This window comes from Pimephales promelas, chromosome 18 (assembly GCF_988280905.1).
Source record: "Pimephales promelas chromosome 18, fPimPro1.hap1.1, whole genome shotgun sequence".
In the NCBI taxonomy this organism is placed as follows: Eukaryota; Metazoa; Chordata; class Actinopteri; order Cypriniformes; family Leuciscidae; genus Pimephales; species Pimephales promelas.
In genome coordinates this window covers 29,823,789-29,840,506 of record NC_142786.1, presented here as the reverse complement: position 1 = coordinate 29,840,506, position 16,718 = coordinate 29,823,789, and the positions used below count along the sequence as shown (strand labels likewise).

The 16,718-nt window shown below is 37.6% G+C and overlaps 1 protein-coding gene across 2 annotated transcripts in view; it reads right to left on the bottom strand.

Moving 5' to 3' along the window:
- Positions 1 to 16,718, bottom strand: part of adcy2b (adenylate cyclase 2b (brain)) — a 56,532-nt gene that overhangs the window by 27,210 nt on the left and 12,604 nt on the right. For both annotated transcript variants that reach the window (XM_039680915.2, XM_039680914.2), the window contains exons 2-3: positions 15,431 to 15,628; positions 7,528 to 7,689 (exon numbers count right to left, since the gene is read on the bottom strand). In XM_039680915.2, coding sequence (XP_039536849.1) covers positions 7,528 to 7,689; positions 15,431 to 15,628 — 360 coding nt within the window. The remainder of the gene's footprint in view (positions 1 to 7,527; positions 7,690 to 15,430; positions 15,629 to 16,718) is intronic.

Sequence of the window (16,718 nt, the reverse complement as noted above, 5' to 3'; positions counted from 1 at the left end):
AAATAAATAAATAAATATAAAACAGATATTTTATGAATATTTTACTGAGATTTACCCATAGCAAATGAGTCTAATAAAACTTATGAATGAATATGTCATACATATTTATTAGGTACGAAAGCTCCCATGTTCTTCCATAGTAAGCATCTTACAGTAATTGCATTTTTTAAAGGGGATTGAGGCATGAGTCAAAATAATTGTCTTGTGGTAATTAACAGAATACCAGAAATGAAGTCACAATAAAGCTTAATTTACATTGAGCCTTGGAACATTTCTTTAATTTGCCCCATTTTTGTCAATCTAGTCTGAGCCTCTTTTGGACTCATCAAATTTGCAACTTCTCCATGGCAACCTCCGCACATGCGTTTGAGATCAGCACAGAGCTTTATTAGTGTTAGAGTAGTACAGTGAGTAAGAACAGAAGAGGTTCTTAAAGGGATAGTTCACCCAAAAATGAAGCCAGGGCATTTTTTTTTAAATATAACTCCAATTATTTTCGTCTGAAAGAAGAATGTCATATACACATAGGATGACTTGAGGGTGAGTAAATCATGGGCTAAATTTCATTTTTGGATGAAATATCCCTTTAAGGATCACCCCAGACTGCGCAAAGGCGTCTGCCATTTTAATTAGTTGACAACCTGCTGCTATAATATCACTCGCTGACATTTTTGGCAGATTAAACATCATCCACTTCAGGAAATTACACAACACTCTTCATCAATTAGGAACACAGTCAACAAAAAGCTTCTTAACAACCTCCCGCCATCCGAAGGTACATTGTTTGGCTTCTAGAAATTGATCTTAACTAATTGAGCATTAACTTGAGATACTAGAGGACAACCACATTTGCCTTGAAACTCTCTCTGGCTGGACTGAAATGTTGGAATCGGTCAGTGACTTAGTGACGCTCAGTGAAACAGGAACCAGCTTTCAACACGATTCCAAGACAATATCATTTAGCATTGAATATCTGCAATGCAGAGATTATCATAAACTTTGAGCAGGCAGGGAAACTGCTGTCATTCTACTCCACTTCGCTTACATAATGTGTTCCAGACCAATGTGTGTTGCTCATAGGAAATATGGGTGGCATTAAATGTCCAACAGTGTATGTTGGACATTGTCCAACCAAGCCCAAAAGTGTGTATATATATATATATATACAGTTAAATATAATTCCAATTATATATACACACTGTATGTATATATATATATATATACATATATATACTGTATATATATATATATATATATATATATATACAGTATATATATATATATACACAGCATATATATATATATATATATATATATATATATATATATATATTGTTTTCTCTCAAAGTAAAGTCTCACCACAGTATAATTTCCACAGCATCTCAAATAATTTATTGTATTGTGTATAACAGCATTGGGTGATGAAAATGAACTATAAATTTTAACTGATTTCTTTGTCTGACTAGGTCTAATTTCATCCAAGTTACAATTTATCCCAAAATTGAAAAATAAATAAATATAAAATAAATACAAATATTAAATGACGTTTTGCATAAAGACGAATTTCCCCAAATCTCACATATTTATCATAATTCATAATCCGTGTTAATTTATTAGCACTTATTAAAGAATTTATTCATTTTTTTGAACTTTATTTTTATATTTTCAATTTTCATCTTAATTTTATTTTAAGTTTTAGTAATTGTGTAACACACTTTTGTCATAGTTTATTTTAATTTCATATTTTTATTAAGCTTTTTTAAAATTGTTTTATTAATTTTAGTTTTCGTCATTTTAGTACTTACTACTAATTTCTACGTTTTCCATCCAACATTCTATTTAATTTCAGCTTGATTTTGGATTTAGCTCAAAATAACAAATAATTAACTATTTTAAATGAATAAATGAATAAGATCATTAATAACAATTTAATAATTTAAATAAGAAACATTTCAATAATATTATTAATAATAATATAATTTTTTAATTTAATTTGTATAAAATAATATTATATGTTTGGAAATGACACAAAAACATATTCTGCTCTCAAGTGATATTAACCAAAGACCACACAACAAGCATGTCTTCTCTCTCTCTCCAAGCGTGTGCTATTTCCGGCCTGGTCCACCTGCCATGAGACACACCTGTATCTCACCGGGAGAGTTTTATAGAACAGGTCCTTCGAGAGCAGACTTCTTCTGGCTGTAATCACCGAACGAGAGGAAGAGGTCAGGCCAGAGAATGAGCACAGTGCCGGGTCGGTGGGGAACTATAGCTTAATTACAAAACACTGGCATGTGACATCATCTCCACAACTGTGTCTGTGACCCAGACAGATGTGACCCTGTTTGTTATTTTTTCACAGACCTTCATTTAAGTAAGTCAGCAGTAAATGTCCCGAAAGTGACGTACAAAGCTTTTAAAGGCTCTAACAAACAAGGTACATTATGACCTGGAGCTCTTGATGGTACCTAACATAAAAAGGTCGTAACGCTTCTAATGTGAGCGGCGGAAGCGTGATTAACTGTGAACGCTGAATGTGAAGGGTCGTAAAGGTTGGTTTTAATGAAGCTCTGAACAGTGTGGACGACTGACTGGGGTCTAAGTGTTTGATCTCAGGGAGGATTATTTTTAAGGTTTTTAAATTGAACTGATAACAAGTTTAAGACCACATCCTATGTCCCTCCGCTACTCAATTCTTGAATGTAATGCACCCGTCTCTTGAACACAACATGATGACAGCCAGTATTTTTGTGTTTCTGTGGACCATGTGACTAGAGTGTTGCCTTGGTAACATGCACTGTGTTTAGGTCTGGTCTGAAATACATTTCTGCTTGAGATCTGCTTAGGAAAAATAAAGGTTCTGGAAAATCGATCGAAAGGTAGGCATGAATAATTATTTAAGAGTTACATAAGCCTCTTTAGTACAGTAGCAGAACAAACAAACAAACAAAAAAGTGAAGGGAAGTGCAATCAGTGTACATATCAGCTATGTGTATTTATAAAGCTAAAAAGAGATATAGTGAGTGCATACATTGGGAAGATTGGGGCAAGTTGTCACACCTATTACTCAAGTTTATTTTTCTCAGTAATGTTTCAATATGGGTGGCATTAAATGTCCAACAGTGTATGTTGGACATTGTCCAACCAAGCCCAAAAGTGTATATATATATATATATATATATATATACAGTTAAATATAATTCCAATTATATATACACACTGTATGTATATATATATATATACATGTTTAAAGGTCATCTTCTGCATAGACACATACGTTAGAGTCCTGGCTATTTTCACTGTTATTGTCCAGGAAATAAGGTAGGCTACAATTAATTCACACTCGGGGTGTTCGGGTCCAAATGGACCCAAAGGCCAGGATTCATATTTAAAAAAAAATTATGATTTTTTTTTAACTCGTTTTTTATTTGAAAAAAATTCTTTTCTTTTTTGGTGTTTTGAGAAAATTTCAAAAATAAAAAAAAACTATAATTAGTATTAATGCAATAATTATGACAAAATTTCCCCCCACATACATAATAGAAAAAATATAAAAAAACATTTTTAAAGCTGTATTTCATTTTAGAGTCAAGCCTAGGCCTCAAAAAAGCCATTTTTGAAATGAGATGGATGCCATCTGGTGGACAAACTCAGTATTTTCACACATTTTCCCTGCGGGTCCATTTGGACCCGAACACCCCAAGTGAGACTATTCTTTTTACAACCACTTAGACTATTCACATCCTGTCCCCAATTTTTTTGGGTGTTCAAATACCAACAAAGTCACCAAATTTCGGACCATTCCGAGGAAGCTGTGATTTAAAAAAAAAATTTATTTAAATTCTTCGGGTCCATTTGGGCCGAATTAACACACACTGACCTTTTATGACAACATGCAAAGGATCTTGTTCTTATGGCAGGACGTGTTGTGTGTCAACATGTTGTCAGAGTGGGAACCTGCTGTTTGTTGATTTGGATTTATATATATATATATATATATATATATATGAATGCAAAAAAGGTTGATATTTAGTGGAATTTCAGCAAAATTAAAGTATGTAATTGTTATTAGTTATTATTATTAATTATTGTAAGTATAATAATTATTACATTTAAATTAGTATGTGAAACATCAAAAATATTGAAGGCTAAAGTATTGCTCTAAGTGTGCTCTATTGTTAGGGGAGGGGCCAGCCTCAGTGTGTCATCAAGTAGGGGCGTGTCCACGAGCTCAGGGACTCCAGTGCGTCATCGAGCCCTGTTTTTGTTACGTGTGGGTTGTGGGAAATGGAGCGAGGACTCAAATGCAGAGGAGAAGTAATGTTTTAATTAAATAAAACATAAATCAAACAAACAAAACAAAGAAATCCAGGTCTCATGAACTAACTACAAAAATCCAAGAACACGGCAGAACCAGAGCAAACACACCTCAAAACTCAGGTAACATTTAACAACGAACGAGCACCAGACAACAAACACAGGGAGACTAAATAGGAAGGCAAACAAGGAGGTAATTGAAGGAAAGCAGGTGGGACAAATAAACCAATAACGAGGTAACAAGATGGGAGGGGCTAGAACATTAACAAGAGCACATGGCACACAGAAATCACATGATAGCCATGTGCTCACAACCATCAAGACCATAACAAACACAAGACCAGGCATGTCACAGCTCTGTCACAAAACCAAGAATAACCAGAACTGTAGTGACAGAACCGTGACACTACCTCCCCTCAAAGGAACGCCACCTGGCGTTCCCAAAGAGAGACACAAAACGAAACAGGAACACCAGACACAACCCAAAACCACAACAGACAAAACAAAAACAGATATCAAATAAAGTAAGGGTGCAAACAGGGAGCAAAACAATATACAGTAAATAAATTCACAAAAGTCCAAAACTAGACCAGGGAGGGACGGGAGGGTTAAGCCAAGGACCCTCAAGCTTTTCAGGAGTCCTGGCAAGGATCAAGGTGAACCAGGCTGTGCACGGTGGCCAAGATGAGTAGGCAGACCATCGGGCAGCCAGGACAAAACAGTCCATCGGGCGGCCATGGCGGGGACAACCCCTCGGGTGGCCACGGCGGAGACAACCCCTCGGGTGGCCACGGTGGAGATGCTGGCTCAGGAGCAGACACCGGATCAGGATTCGACACCAGCTCAGGAACAGGCACTGGCCTTGAAACAGACCCCGGCTCAGGAACAGGCTTCGGATCAGTGACAGACACCAGAACAAACACAGCCACAAAAACAAACACAGGGACAGAAACAAACTTTGGTCCAGGAACAAGCAACAGGTCAGAAACAGGAACCATCTCAGGCCAAACAGACAGGACGTGAACAGTCTCTAACTGTGCAGACGGAACCTGAACAGTCTCTGGCTGAGCAGCGACGAAATGAACCAACTCCGTCTGAGCAGACGTGACGTGAACGGTTTCTGGAACCGTAGACCTGAGCTGAACAGATTCAGGCTTGATGGATAGTACAGTCAGGGCAAGCAGCTTGGGCGGCGCCGTCAGGGCGAGCAGCTTGGGCGGCGCCGTCAGGGCGAGCAGCTTGGGCGGCGCCGTCAGGGCGAGCAGCTTGGGCGGCGCCGTCAGGGCGAGCAGCTTGGGCGGCGCCGTCAGGGCGAGCAGCTTGGGCGGCGCCGTCAGGGCGAGCAGCTTGGGCGGCGCCGTCAGGGCGGCCGTCACCTCCGGGATGGTCTCGGTGTTAGACACCACCGGACAAGTCGTTGAGGCGGCCTTTCTCCTCTTCCGTCTCCGGACCACCGGACTCGGGACCACCACCGGACTCGGGACCACCACCACCGAACTCAGGACCACCGGACTCGGTACCACCACCACCGGATTTGGGACCACTGGACTCGGGACCACCACCACCGGACTTGGGACCACCACCACCGGACTCGGGACCACCACCGGACTCGGGACCACCACCACCGGATTTGGGACCACTGGACTCGGGACCACCACCACCGGACTTGGGACCACCACCGGACTCGGGACCACCACCGGACTCGGGACCACCACCACCGGACTCGGGACCACCACCACCGGACTCGGGACCTCCTGGACCATCAAAGAAGTGCTCTCCCATCTCACAGAACCAGGAGGATCTGTAAGACGTTCCAAGAGTCTTAAGAACTCTTTAAACGAAAATTCCCCCAGATCTCTCATAATCTCAAAAGGGATTGGGTCATCAAGGGCATGGTTAAAAAGATCCTTCAGAGCTGCATCACCAAGATTTAATCCCTCTGCTGCTGCAGAAAATTTCTGGGCAAAGTCCCCCATATTTGCCTCCGATTGCCGAAGAGAGATCAACTCCTTAAATCTCACCATCCGTTCATATGAAGGACATGACAATGGGAGAACAGGTGATCCCCTCGACCTCTTCCTCCGCTGAGTCCTCTTCATGGCTCGTTCGTTCTGTTACGTGTGGGTTGTGGGAAATGGAGCGAGGACTCAAATGCAGAGGAGAAGTAATGTTTTAATTAAATAAAACATAAATCAAACAAACAAAACAAAGAAATCCAGGTCTCATGAACTAACTACAAAAATCCAAGAACACGGCAGAACCAGAGCAAACACACCTCAAAACTCAGGTAACATTTAACAACGAACGAGCACCAGACAACAAACACAGGGAGACTAAATAGGAAGGCAAACAAGGAGGTAATTGAAGGAAAGCAGGTGGGACAAATAAACCAATAACGAGGTAACAAGATGGGAGGGGCTAGAACATTAACAAGAGCACATGGCACACAGAAATCACATGATAGCCATGTGCTCACAACCATCAAGACCATAACAAACACAAGACCAGGCATGTCACAGCTCTGTCACAAAACCAAGAATAACCAGAACTGTAGTGACAGAACCGTGACAGTTTTAGCCCCGCCCAAAAAATATCAATGGTGAAAAACTGTTTAACGGTCTAACTCCGCAATTCAGTACTTTACATTTCACAGTCTTAATAATTTGTTTTAGCAATACATTTGTAACATTTATAATGCGTTTAGAATTGCCTTTACAGGGACTATAAAGAAAAGAAGATCAAGACCAAATGACACACATCTGAAAAAGCTGACCTTGTGGAATTACACCGGATGGACAAAGTTTGCCAGTTATTTCTGCAAGAATGTGCGTCATTTACGTCGGGAGGCCACATGATGAGTAAAACAACCAGGCTAGAGGATTTTGGGAAGTGTGCTCTCCCATAAAAACCACAGTCATCAAAGCCATTTACTGTGGGTCATGGTGAAACACCATCCCCCCTGACCACCCTTACAGGAAACAGAGTAGAGACATCCTTCCACATTCACTCGCTCTCTCTCTGACTCTCATTCTCTAATATATTCTTGTGTTTCAGAAAACTTTTTATAGAACAAATTCTTTGGTTCTTTTGTGTCATTCTGGTGCTAAAAGACTGTCGCCGTTTATTCTTAGATACTAGCTGTTCCTTTCTCAGCCCACACAATTTCAGTGTACCAAATCAACTGGAATGACACACACACACACTTACCTGCCAAACGAGGGCCTCCATGTGGTCGGTAGTGTTCGAGAGGCAGATGCTGAGCACTAGTGTGTGGGAGGTTGAAGTGAGGACACTAGCGATGACGGCATCCCTCATGGAGAACGGCAGCATGGTGTACACCACAAACACAATAAAAAGGAAAAATGACACCTGCAAACAGAGTTAAAAGAGCATTAGTCCGCCATTTAACATCTCCAGTTCAGAAATACAGGACAGAGATCAGTTCAGGATAAACACTGCATTTAGCTATAAGCTAAAAAACAAAACAAATGTTCAAACTCTTTTTTTTGTTTTGCTAATGTTCTCAATAAACACAATGATATTTTGAAGGTTCTCTGAATGTTAAAAGTGTCCTTCTTATGGTTTTTAGAATATTATTTTTCATGCAGTGTGAAATATCATCCCAACTGACGCTTTTGACAATGCATCACCATCCGACGCTTGAGGGCACTACACTAGTGGTCTAACCCCAACCCTACCACAGACCTAAACCTACAGGTACCCGCGTCATCTAACTGACGCTAAAGGGTGCCCTAAAGCGTCGGATGTTGACGGTCAAAACCGCCAGTTAGATGACGCCTTGGGATGAGAATGTTTTGGTAATATAGCTGTTTGTGAATGTGAATTTACAAAGTTGTCGAAAGTGCACGATGATAAAAGTTGTTGGCCCTTTTCGGGACGTAATGCCTTAAGTGGAGCTCACTTTAGTGTCACTATACAAGCTGGGCCAGAAAATTTGTAAAAGTAAATGTGGATAGTAATATGTGAGATTATGATGACATCTGAATGACATGTTTTTGCAGCTTAATGTCCATAATTGTCTGAGGTAGAGTGTTAAAAGTGACCTTTGCGTCGTATATGCTTATACTATTCTGAACGATTTCAGAATCAGCACTGTCTCTTTTGAAGGTCTCTGGATAAAAGCCTCTGCTAAATGGATAAATGTAAATAAATGTAAATATTTCAAAAGAACAAGAAAAATCCTGCTTTGCATGCATGTCCCCTTTAAATGATCCGTAGTCTTTTAGTTCCACGTTTCCTCACATTTTTAACGCTTGAACAATGTTACACACTCATAAATATTCTAAAACTTATGTTTCACATTTTCTTACACTAAGTGCTGTTTTTTATTTTTTATTTTTTGTGAGTGAGTGAGGGCTCAATACAGCACTGGAGGAGTGGCTGATAGGGCACTGGACGGCAACAAAGCCTAATGGATTTCTGGCGTGGTCACTCACTCAAACACAACATGTCTTGAGCCCTATCGATCGCCATTTCCACTCTGTCCGATACAGAGGAGGATCAGAAAAGATGTCAGAAATGGTTTCATTTGGCTTGTGAAGGATAGAGAATCCCCTAGCAGACAGAATGCTCTGATGGGCTCTCGGGCCGGGGCGTCTCGCACTTTAACTTCGGATTGCTTGGATAGTTAAGAGTTTTTGCTGAAGTTTTGAAGTGTCAGAGTTCAGCCTCAAGACTTGGCAGGGTAAATGGCTACTTTCTCCAATGAACTGATTGCTTGCCAATTCCATGCCTGCTTAGGGCTGTGGTCTATCTGCTGACAGGATTAAGACTGGCAGTTCAATTCAGTAGTTTTATACTAGATCAGCCCAGGTTTTAGAGCTGAATCCCAAATATTCACTCCTCGTCCCAGCACGTTTGGCAACTAGAGTCAGGGACATGGCAGAAATCAAGCATTGTACATTATCAAAATGATAGATCAATGATAAAATTGACCTATTTTCAAATTTAAATTAGATTTTGAACCCCAGATTTTTATTGTGACTCAGACTTTTGGATGCCACTCTTTCATGGCGAAGGTCTTTTTCTTCTAGCCAGTCTTGATCATGACTTGTTTGGCTGAGAGCAAATACAGTCACAGCTGGGTTGAGCTATGTGAAACTCTCAGATCTCATTTGGAGTGGTTTGCTCGTATTAATGAGTTATGAATTATCACAAACATGCAGTACCTGCCAATTCGATTTGCATAGGTTTGGACCGCGCATCACTGATTTCCCATTTGCGCTAGATGATAAAAATTTTCAGCTGCCCGACTCAAAGCCAAGAATCCAAATATCATCAATCCAATCTGATGATATTTTAAAATATTAACAAGTCTAATTATAATTTAGCTCATTATTAATGTGACCCTGTAGAGAATCTGATTATTTGAGTTGATAAAAGATTTTATAATCATCCAGCGTGATTCTTTAAATACATTTTCAGCTGAACTATTCCTGGATCAGGGTTATTAAACTGAAACTAAAACTATAAAAAAAATTGGCACTTGAAATACAATAAACTTTAACTAAAAATAAAACATAAAAAAATAATTTATAATTTAACTTGATGTACTAAAATACGGTAACTAACTCTAAAGCTGAAATAAAAAAAATTAAGATCTATATTAAAACTAATAAAAATGGAAAGTAAAATACAAAACAAAATGACTAAAACTTGAAGTAAAATTAAAATGGAAACAGATAATGTACAAATAAAAGCTATAAAAAATTAAAGCTAGGGTCTGCAGTTTCAAGGAGTTTATTGTCTATATAAAGTCTCTAAGAGCTTGGTGCTCGGAGGTATGTAAATACAGGTTGACAGGCAGGTATGACATCCAATCATTGCATTCGGACCCAAAGCAATCATTGGACGAACGGTTTTTGATCCTGAGACTTCCACAGAAGACATACTTACATTTTTTAATGTTTAGACAATTTCTCTTATTAATCGCTATCAGGATGTGAAGAGAGCTTCAACTAGTATAACAATACGTGTTTATAACTTAAAAAAAAAACTTAAAAAAAAAATAAATAAAACTATCTCAACGATACTAAAATAACACTATAAACTGAAATAGGCAATTGCATATTTCTCATAAATAAATGATAATTTTCATCATAAATGAAAGGAAATTCAGATATTGTATACGCATATATATTTATATATACAGTACTAGCAAATGTCATAAGGAGTGCAGCTCTAACACACAATGTAACACAATATATATATATATATATATATATATCACCTTAAATTGTCTTCTCAGCATAGACTTTAGAGATCAGATTTTATATCATGGTGTTATTGCTATATTGATCTGGTATATTGTGTTCATATATCATTGCTATAAGATCATCACATACAATTTAATAATAACATATGCAAATCATATTGTTCAAAGGTTGCTAAGGAAACAGATGGTAGTAAATTCATAAGATACACTTAGAAGGTTTGCTTTTTCACAGTGAATAAGATTATGTGGTCTACAGGGATCGTAATGTCCGGTTAACAAGCCTGCACTCCTTTTGTATTAGAAAAGCAAATGGAAATAATTTGATAATCTGAAAGCCTTCCATTAAAAGAATGATTAACATAAAACATAAGTAGACCTGTCATCAAATACAGACCCAAACACATTTCCAGGACTCAGAAAGGATTGAAATAAAGGGGGTGAAATGGTTAAACTTCATTTTGATGGTCCCCATTAGATACTCTGTTAACTATAATAACATTGCACCTAACCCTAACTCTACTAATACTCTAATGAGAGTTAGTTGAGGTGCAATGCTACTTATAGTCAACAGAATGTCTAAAAGGGGCCATCAAAAGTGTAACTCAACATTTAAATTATTAAACAATTGGTGTGACAATGCAGCAATTTTTTATAACCGTATAAAACTGCAAATTTGAGATATCAGTGACGGCAGTGCTAATTAGGTGACTTACTGTACTGATATTATTAACAACATACTGAACATTATTTGATAGATTTAACATAGGCCTAGGTTTGTTTGTGAAATGCAATAATTGTTTTAAAAGTTTTACTTGACTAAAAATATTTGAAATTTATTATTGATATTAATAATATTCTATTTCCTCTCGTTAAAAATAATCATAAATTTTTTTTGCCATTACATAGTTCAAAGAGGTATGTTTCTCTCACAGTCTTTATCTGTATTTCATAATGTTTTGACTTATATTTATATTTACATTGTTAATCTCAATTGTTTCGTTCTGTTATGAGCGGGAAAAAAATCAGTGATCACTTAAAATATACAATGTACAAGAATATTAACTGTAAAAAAAATGTATTTGCTATTTAAAGCCAGGTAATCATCCCTTGTATAATGTTGTGGGTCAGTTTGACTAATAAAAAAGTTGCTGTAAATACTGGATTTTTATGTTTGCGGGTCAATTTGTTCAAATTTATTTTTAATTTGTGAAAAGTATTCATTTTAAAGGTTTACTGTTTTTACCCGATCTTTTTGTTTTTCACAGTGTGATTTTTCATGAATTGTACTGAATCCAATTAATGTAATTTGGACCCACAACAAAAATTGTCCCAAAATCTAACCAAGATATTCAGAAGAGCATCTCTGAACTAAAAACACGTTGAACCTATATATATAATAACAATTATTATATATAACAATTATTATATAACAATTATTTATATATATATATATATATATATATATATACACACACACTCAGAAAAAAAAGGTACAAAAGCTGTAAACTGTGCTAAAATGTACATTTTAGTTGTTAATATGTACATTTTAGGTGCTAATATGTACATTTTATGTCCTAATATGTACATTTGAGGCGCAAATATGTCCATTTTAGGTCCTAATATGTACATTTTAGGTACTAATGTACATTTTAGGTGTTAATATATACATTTTAGGTGCTTAAATATACCACTAAGGTACCAATATGCAGCCTTTGGTTACAAAAGTGTACATTTTGAAAAGGTACAGCCCCAGTGACAGCTTTTGTACCTTTTTTCTGATATATACACTCTCATAAATTTATTTCTCTAATTTAGAGCACTACAACCAATATTTTCTACCAGAATTCAACATTACTCAATGCAGGCATGCACACCTGTCAGTATCAAAGATTGTGTATTCACATATCATTAGTCTGCAATGCTGAAAAAATCTGCTTCGCATGTCTCACAACATGCTTTCTGTGCCATCTTAGAGCTGATTTACAGACTTTACTCTGCCAGCTTATCTGAAGGAGGCAATTTTTATTTGCCCTTCTTCTTAGAAAGTATTTAAAAAAAAAATTGTGACTCAAGGTCTGCCTCCTTCTCTCTCATCACTTCATTAGTTCCCCATTATTCCTAAACATCATTCATATAATGCTTTTAATCGGCATCTCTGTCAACACCAATATGCGGGAAATGAGGGTTTGCAGGGCTTTCTGTATTTTCAGTGGTTTGCGAAAGATTGGCGTAAAGTGAATATGGCTGCCTTTTGTTTCTCTGCTGGCTCTGACCTCAATTATGTTCTCTCTTCTGTACAACACAAAAAGGCTGTTGGCTTTTTAATGGAGAACTGCTGCTGTGGGTTAATAATGCCTGCATTACAGACCTCTGATGAACAGTGAAGGCTTTTCATCTGCAATAGTACCTTGACCCATGCTGGTGACAATGTCTGGGACTCCATAGTTTTTCCAAACAAGTGTTGCAAAACAGCTGCAAGTATATAGCTCATTAGCACTCAAGCAATGTGGCTGTGTGACTACAGTAATGATGTTTCACCTCAAAGAGCGGAATAGTGTGTAGCTTAAAAAGCTACAGTCAAAAACAGGAAATTAAATAGGATAAAGCCTAATAGAGCTCTTTAAGTCTTCAAATACTGTAGATGTAGCTACTATGCCATTCACTTAGACTTAGACTCTTTGCTAATTAGTACTTTGCTGGAGACCTTTGAGTCCTAATTAGGTGGTAGCTTATTCCGTTCGCCTGAACCTGACTAGTTCATCCCGTCACATATGTGAAGTCTTATTAGTAGGGTTTTTTTTGTTTGTTCAGTTTCCTCCATTAGATGCCTGTTGCCTCTTAGAACTAAACCTTCAGTCACACGTTGTTGGCCCATATTGCACCAACCTGAGGGGGTTATTTATATGACAGTGCCCTGATAAAAAGACTTGTGTATCTGCTCATCACAATAGGATTGTGGATGCCACTAGATTCTTGACTTCAGGTTCAACAGTTTTAACAGTTGGCACTGCTTAGCAAGACTACAGTGATCCACCAGTTCCAGTACCAACACAACACCAGCCAGCCTTGAACAGCATGGCCCAGTTGAGCTGGTGGAGCCGTACACTCTTAGAAGAAAAGGTTCTATATAGAACCTTAAAAGGTTCTATCGCGCTACCTATTTGGAACCCCTAAAAGGTTCTATATACTATTAAAAAAGGGTTCCTCTGGGTTCTATATGAAGAGTTCAGATGCAAAAGCCTCTAAATGCCATTTGAAATTTTCTTCTTTAATGATGATTTTTATCAAACTTGTATATTTAAGTTCAGTAATTTCACTTAAATAACAATTGATAGGTAATTATCATTGCCATTTTAGTGAAATTACTAAACTTAAATATACAAGTTTGATAAAAATTATCATTAAAGAAGAAAATTTCAAATGGCATTTAGAGGCTTTTGCATCTGAACTCTTCATATAGAACCCTGGGGTTCCATACTTGGCCAATAGAACCTTTTACCAAAAAAAAAATGGTTCTATATAGAACCATTTTGGAGTTCCATATATGAAGCGGGGAATGGAACCATTTCTGGTTCTAAATAGAACCATTTCTTCTAAGAGTTTCTGTTGGAGCCGAAGGAGGGAGGAGCTAAGACAGGTCGAAGTGACGAGACGGAGCGAGGTGATCAGAGGCAGAGCCACAGGCCCTGATGGTGGTCGCTTTACCAAAATTGTGGCTTGTCTTTAAAAGACCCATGGACAACAAAGTCAAAGACAATTTACCTTTACCCTTGTGACAGTAAACCATAAAGGGCTGTCTAGAAAAAAGATTTGTAGTCCAGATCTTCTAGTACATGTCTAGCAATGCTCCTGGTCACATGGCTTTTACGACTTGAGGGAACCAATTGGGTTAAAACTAAACAAAAGCTAAGTGCAAAGCAAAGCAGCTATTAAGAGAACACAACTACAGCTTTAGGTCACTCATTAACAGACTCTTGGTATCCATAACCTTACTTCTGATGATATCTCTCCAGGGTAGTGGGCCTAATTTATGGCGACAGCATAAAATGGATGTCATGTAGGTGCCACCCATTTCTTACTGAAGTAGCTCCTGGTGAAATGTTGCCTTTGATCCATAATATCCACTTTGTGTAGTACTACTGGTACATGCATATCACATCATTTCCAGATCACTGAGCCTATCCAAGTTATTAAGTCCCATCAAGCAAACAGCACGGGTGACTCATGGTGAGGTACATTTACAGCACCGAACAGCCGATCTCTCCTCAGTAACACCATAACTCAAGAGCTGTTTATGAAAGAAAACCAAACTGTAGATGTTTTACCATCTTGTTGAGCTGATTGCACCTCTTTCTCTCTAACAGGGCAGAGCAAGTAAAAAAAGCAAAGCTTACGAACAAGGCAAGCAATATTTAATACCTGATTCATTTTATGGATGCAGAGGCAGACAAAAATAGTGCCGGTTGTCATAATTACTCTAAGACATGCATTTATGTTAAGATTGTGTCACGGTCATTAGCCAGACTCATGTGTTAAGTGGTGTTCAATGAACTAATGAATGATTCAGTGCGCAGAACAGCTCACTCACTAAAATTCATGAATTACTGTGCAAATGACTGAAAGAAAACGACACCATGTTAGTGAATATTTGCATGATTGTAGAGCGCTTTCCATCCAAGCAATTTACTTGCACATCTACATATATATCGTACTGACGCAAGTTGTATTTTATGCATGCGAAAACTGGATTCTGGTGATAAAATCTAAATTAGGAGCGATAGCCGTAGAGGTCAAAGGCAGGCACTGAAGAACAAAGACAAGAATGACTGAAGACTGAAATGGATTGCTGTGAAAGTGTTGTCACTCAAGTCTCACCTGGTCCCATGGACAGATGATCCCACCATAGAACATAAAGAGGTAACCCATGGCAACCAGACAGCCCCAGATGAGCAGGGAAAAAAGGCGGAGAAGCTTTTTGAAGACTGACTCGATGCAGACGAGGATGAAGATGGCGAGAAAAATGGCCAGAGTTGTGGGCACAGTCATGATGAAGGCCATGTGGTCCTCCATGTCCTGTGGAAACACAATGACAGTTCATGGTTCATTCACTCATGCATTCACTAGCTGGTAAAGAAGAAAACATTTTATTGAGATATGCTGAAAAAGAACAGATTAAAAAAAGTCAAGACAACGTCCACTCGCACATTTACAGCAAGATTCAATTCAAAGAACTGTGAAACAGAAACAGAGGCACTTGAGTCGACCAGAGTTCAGTCTATTATGCTTGCCCAAACTTTTCCATTAACCTAATGGTTCTGTCAGAGTGTGATAGTACTGTTTTTATTGTTGAATTATTAATTCATATTGACAATTTACATTCGAAAAAACGTTTGCACTCAAGCTGCTAAGGGTTCCGTGTTACAGAAAATAGGTTTGTGCTCATAAAATGTAATCAAATTATGAATGCACATTAAATACAACATGAAATAACACTTGCAACCCATTTACATAATTATGCTCTGATAGTCAAGCTTCATCCCGTGAGCTGAAACCAGATTGAGTTTAACTTGAGAATCAGATAAGTCCAACTTGAATTAACCATTCTGACTAATTTTGTGAACCAGATACACTGATTAATTTAAATGAAAAATTATATCTGTAAACCCTAACGGTCAAAATAATTAATTGGTTTGAGTAGGACAAACTTAAATTCAACTAATTAGTTCAGTCAAATTCATTTTTATGAGTATTTAGCACTTTCTTTTTCTTTCAAGTTCACAGAACTGATATATTTTAAGTAAAGTGAACTGTTTCATTGTTTTGAGTTTTATGAAATTATTTATTTTAATTTAAACGAACTTAAGTTTAACAGAAATGGCTGGTATCTATTTCCCAGCATGCTTTGCTGATGGCACTCGAAAGAGAGTGTAAATGCTAAGATTAAGTGCAATATAATGGCTTTTTTGTGTAAGATTAATGTTAAGTGTGAGATTTAGTAGTGATTAATGTTATGCTAATTTAGATTTTATTATTATTTAGATTAATTTAGTGGTGCATTCAGCTTGATTTGAGAGCAAATTATCCCTTTCTATTATTACGCTCATAGAGCAAGTGCTTCTGTGCTTGTAAGTGCTTATAACATACTATTTCTAATATGTTAGCA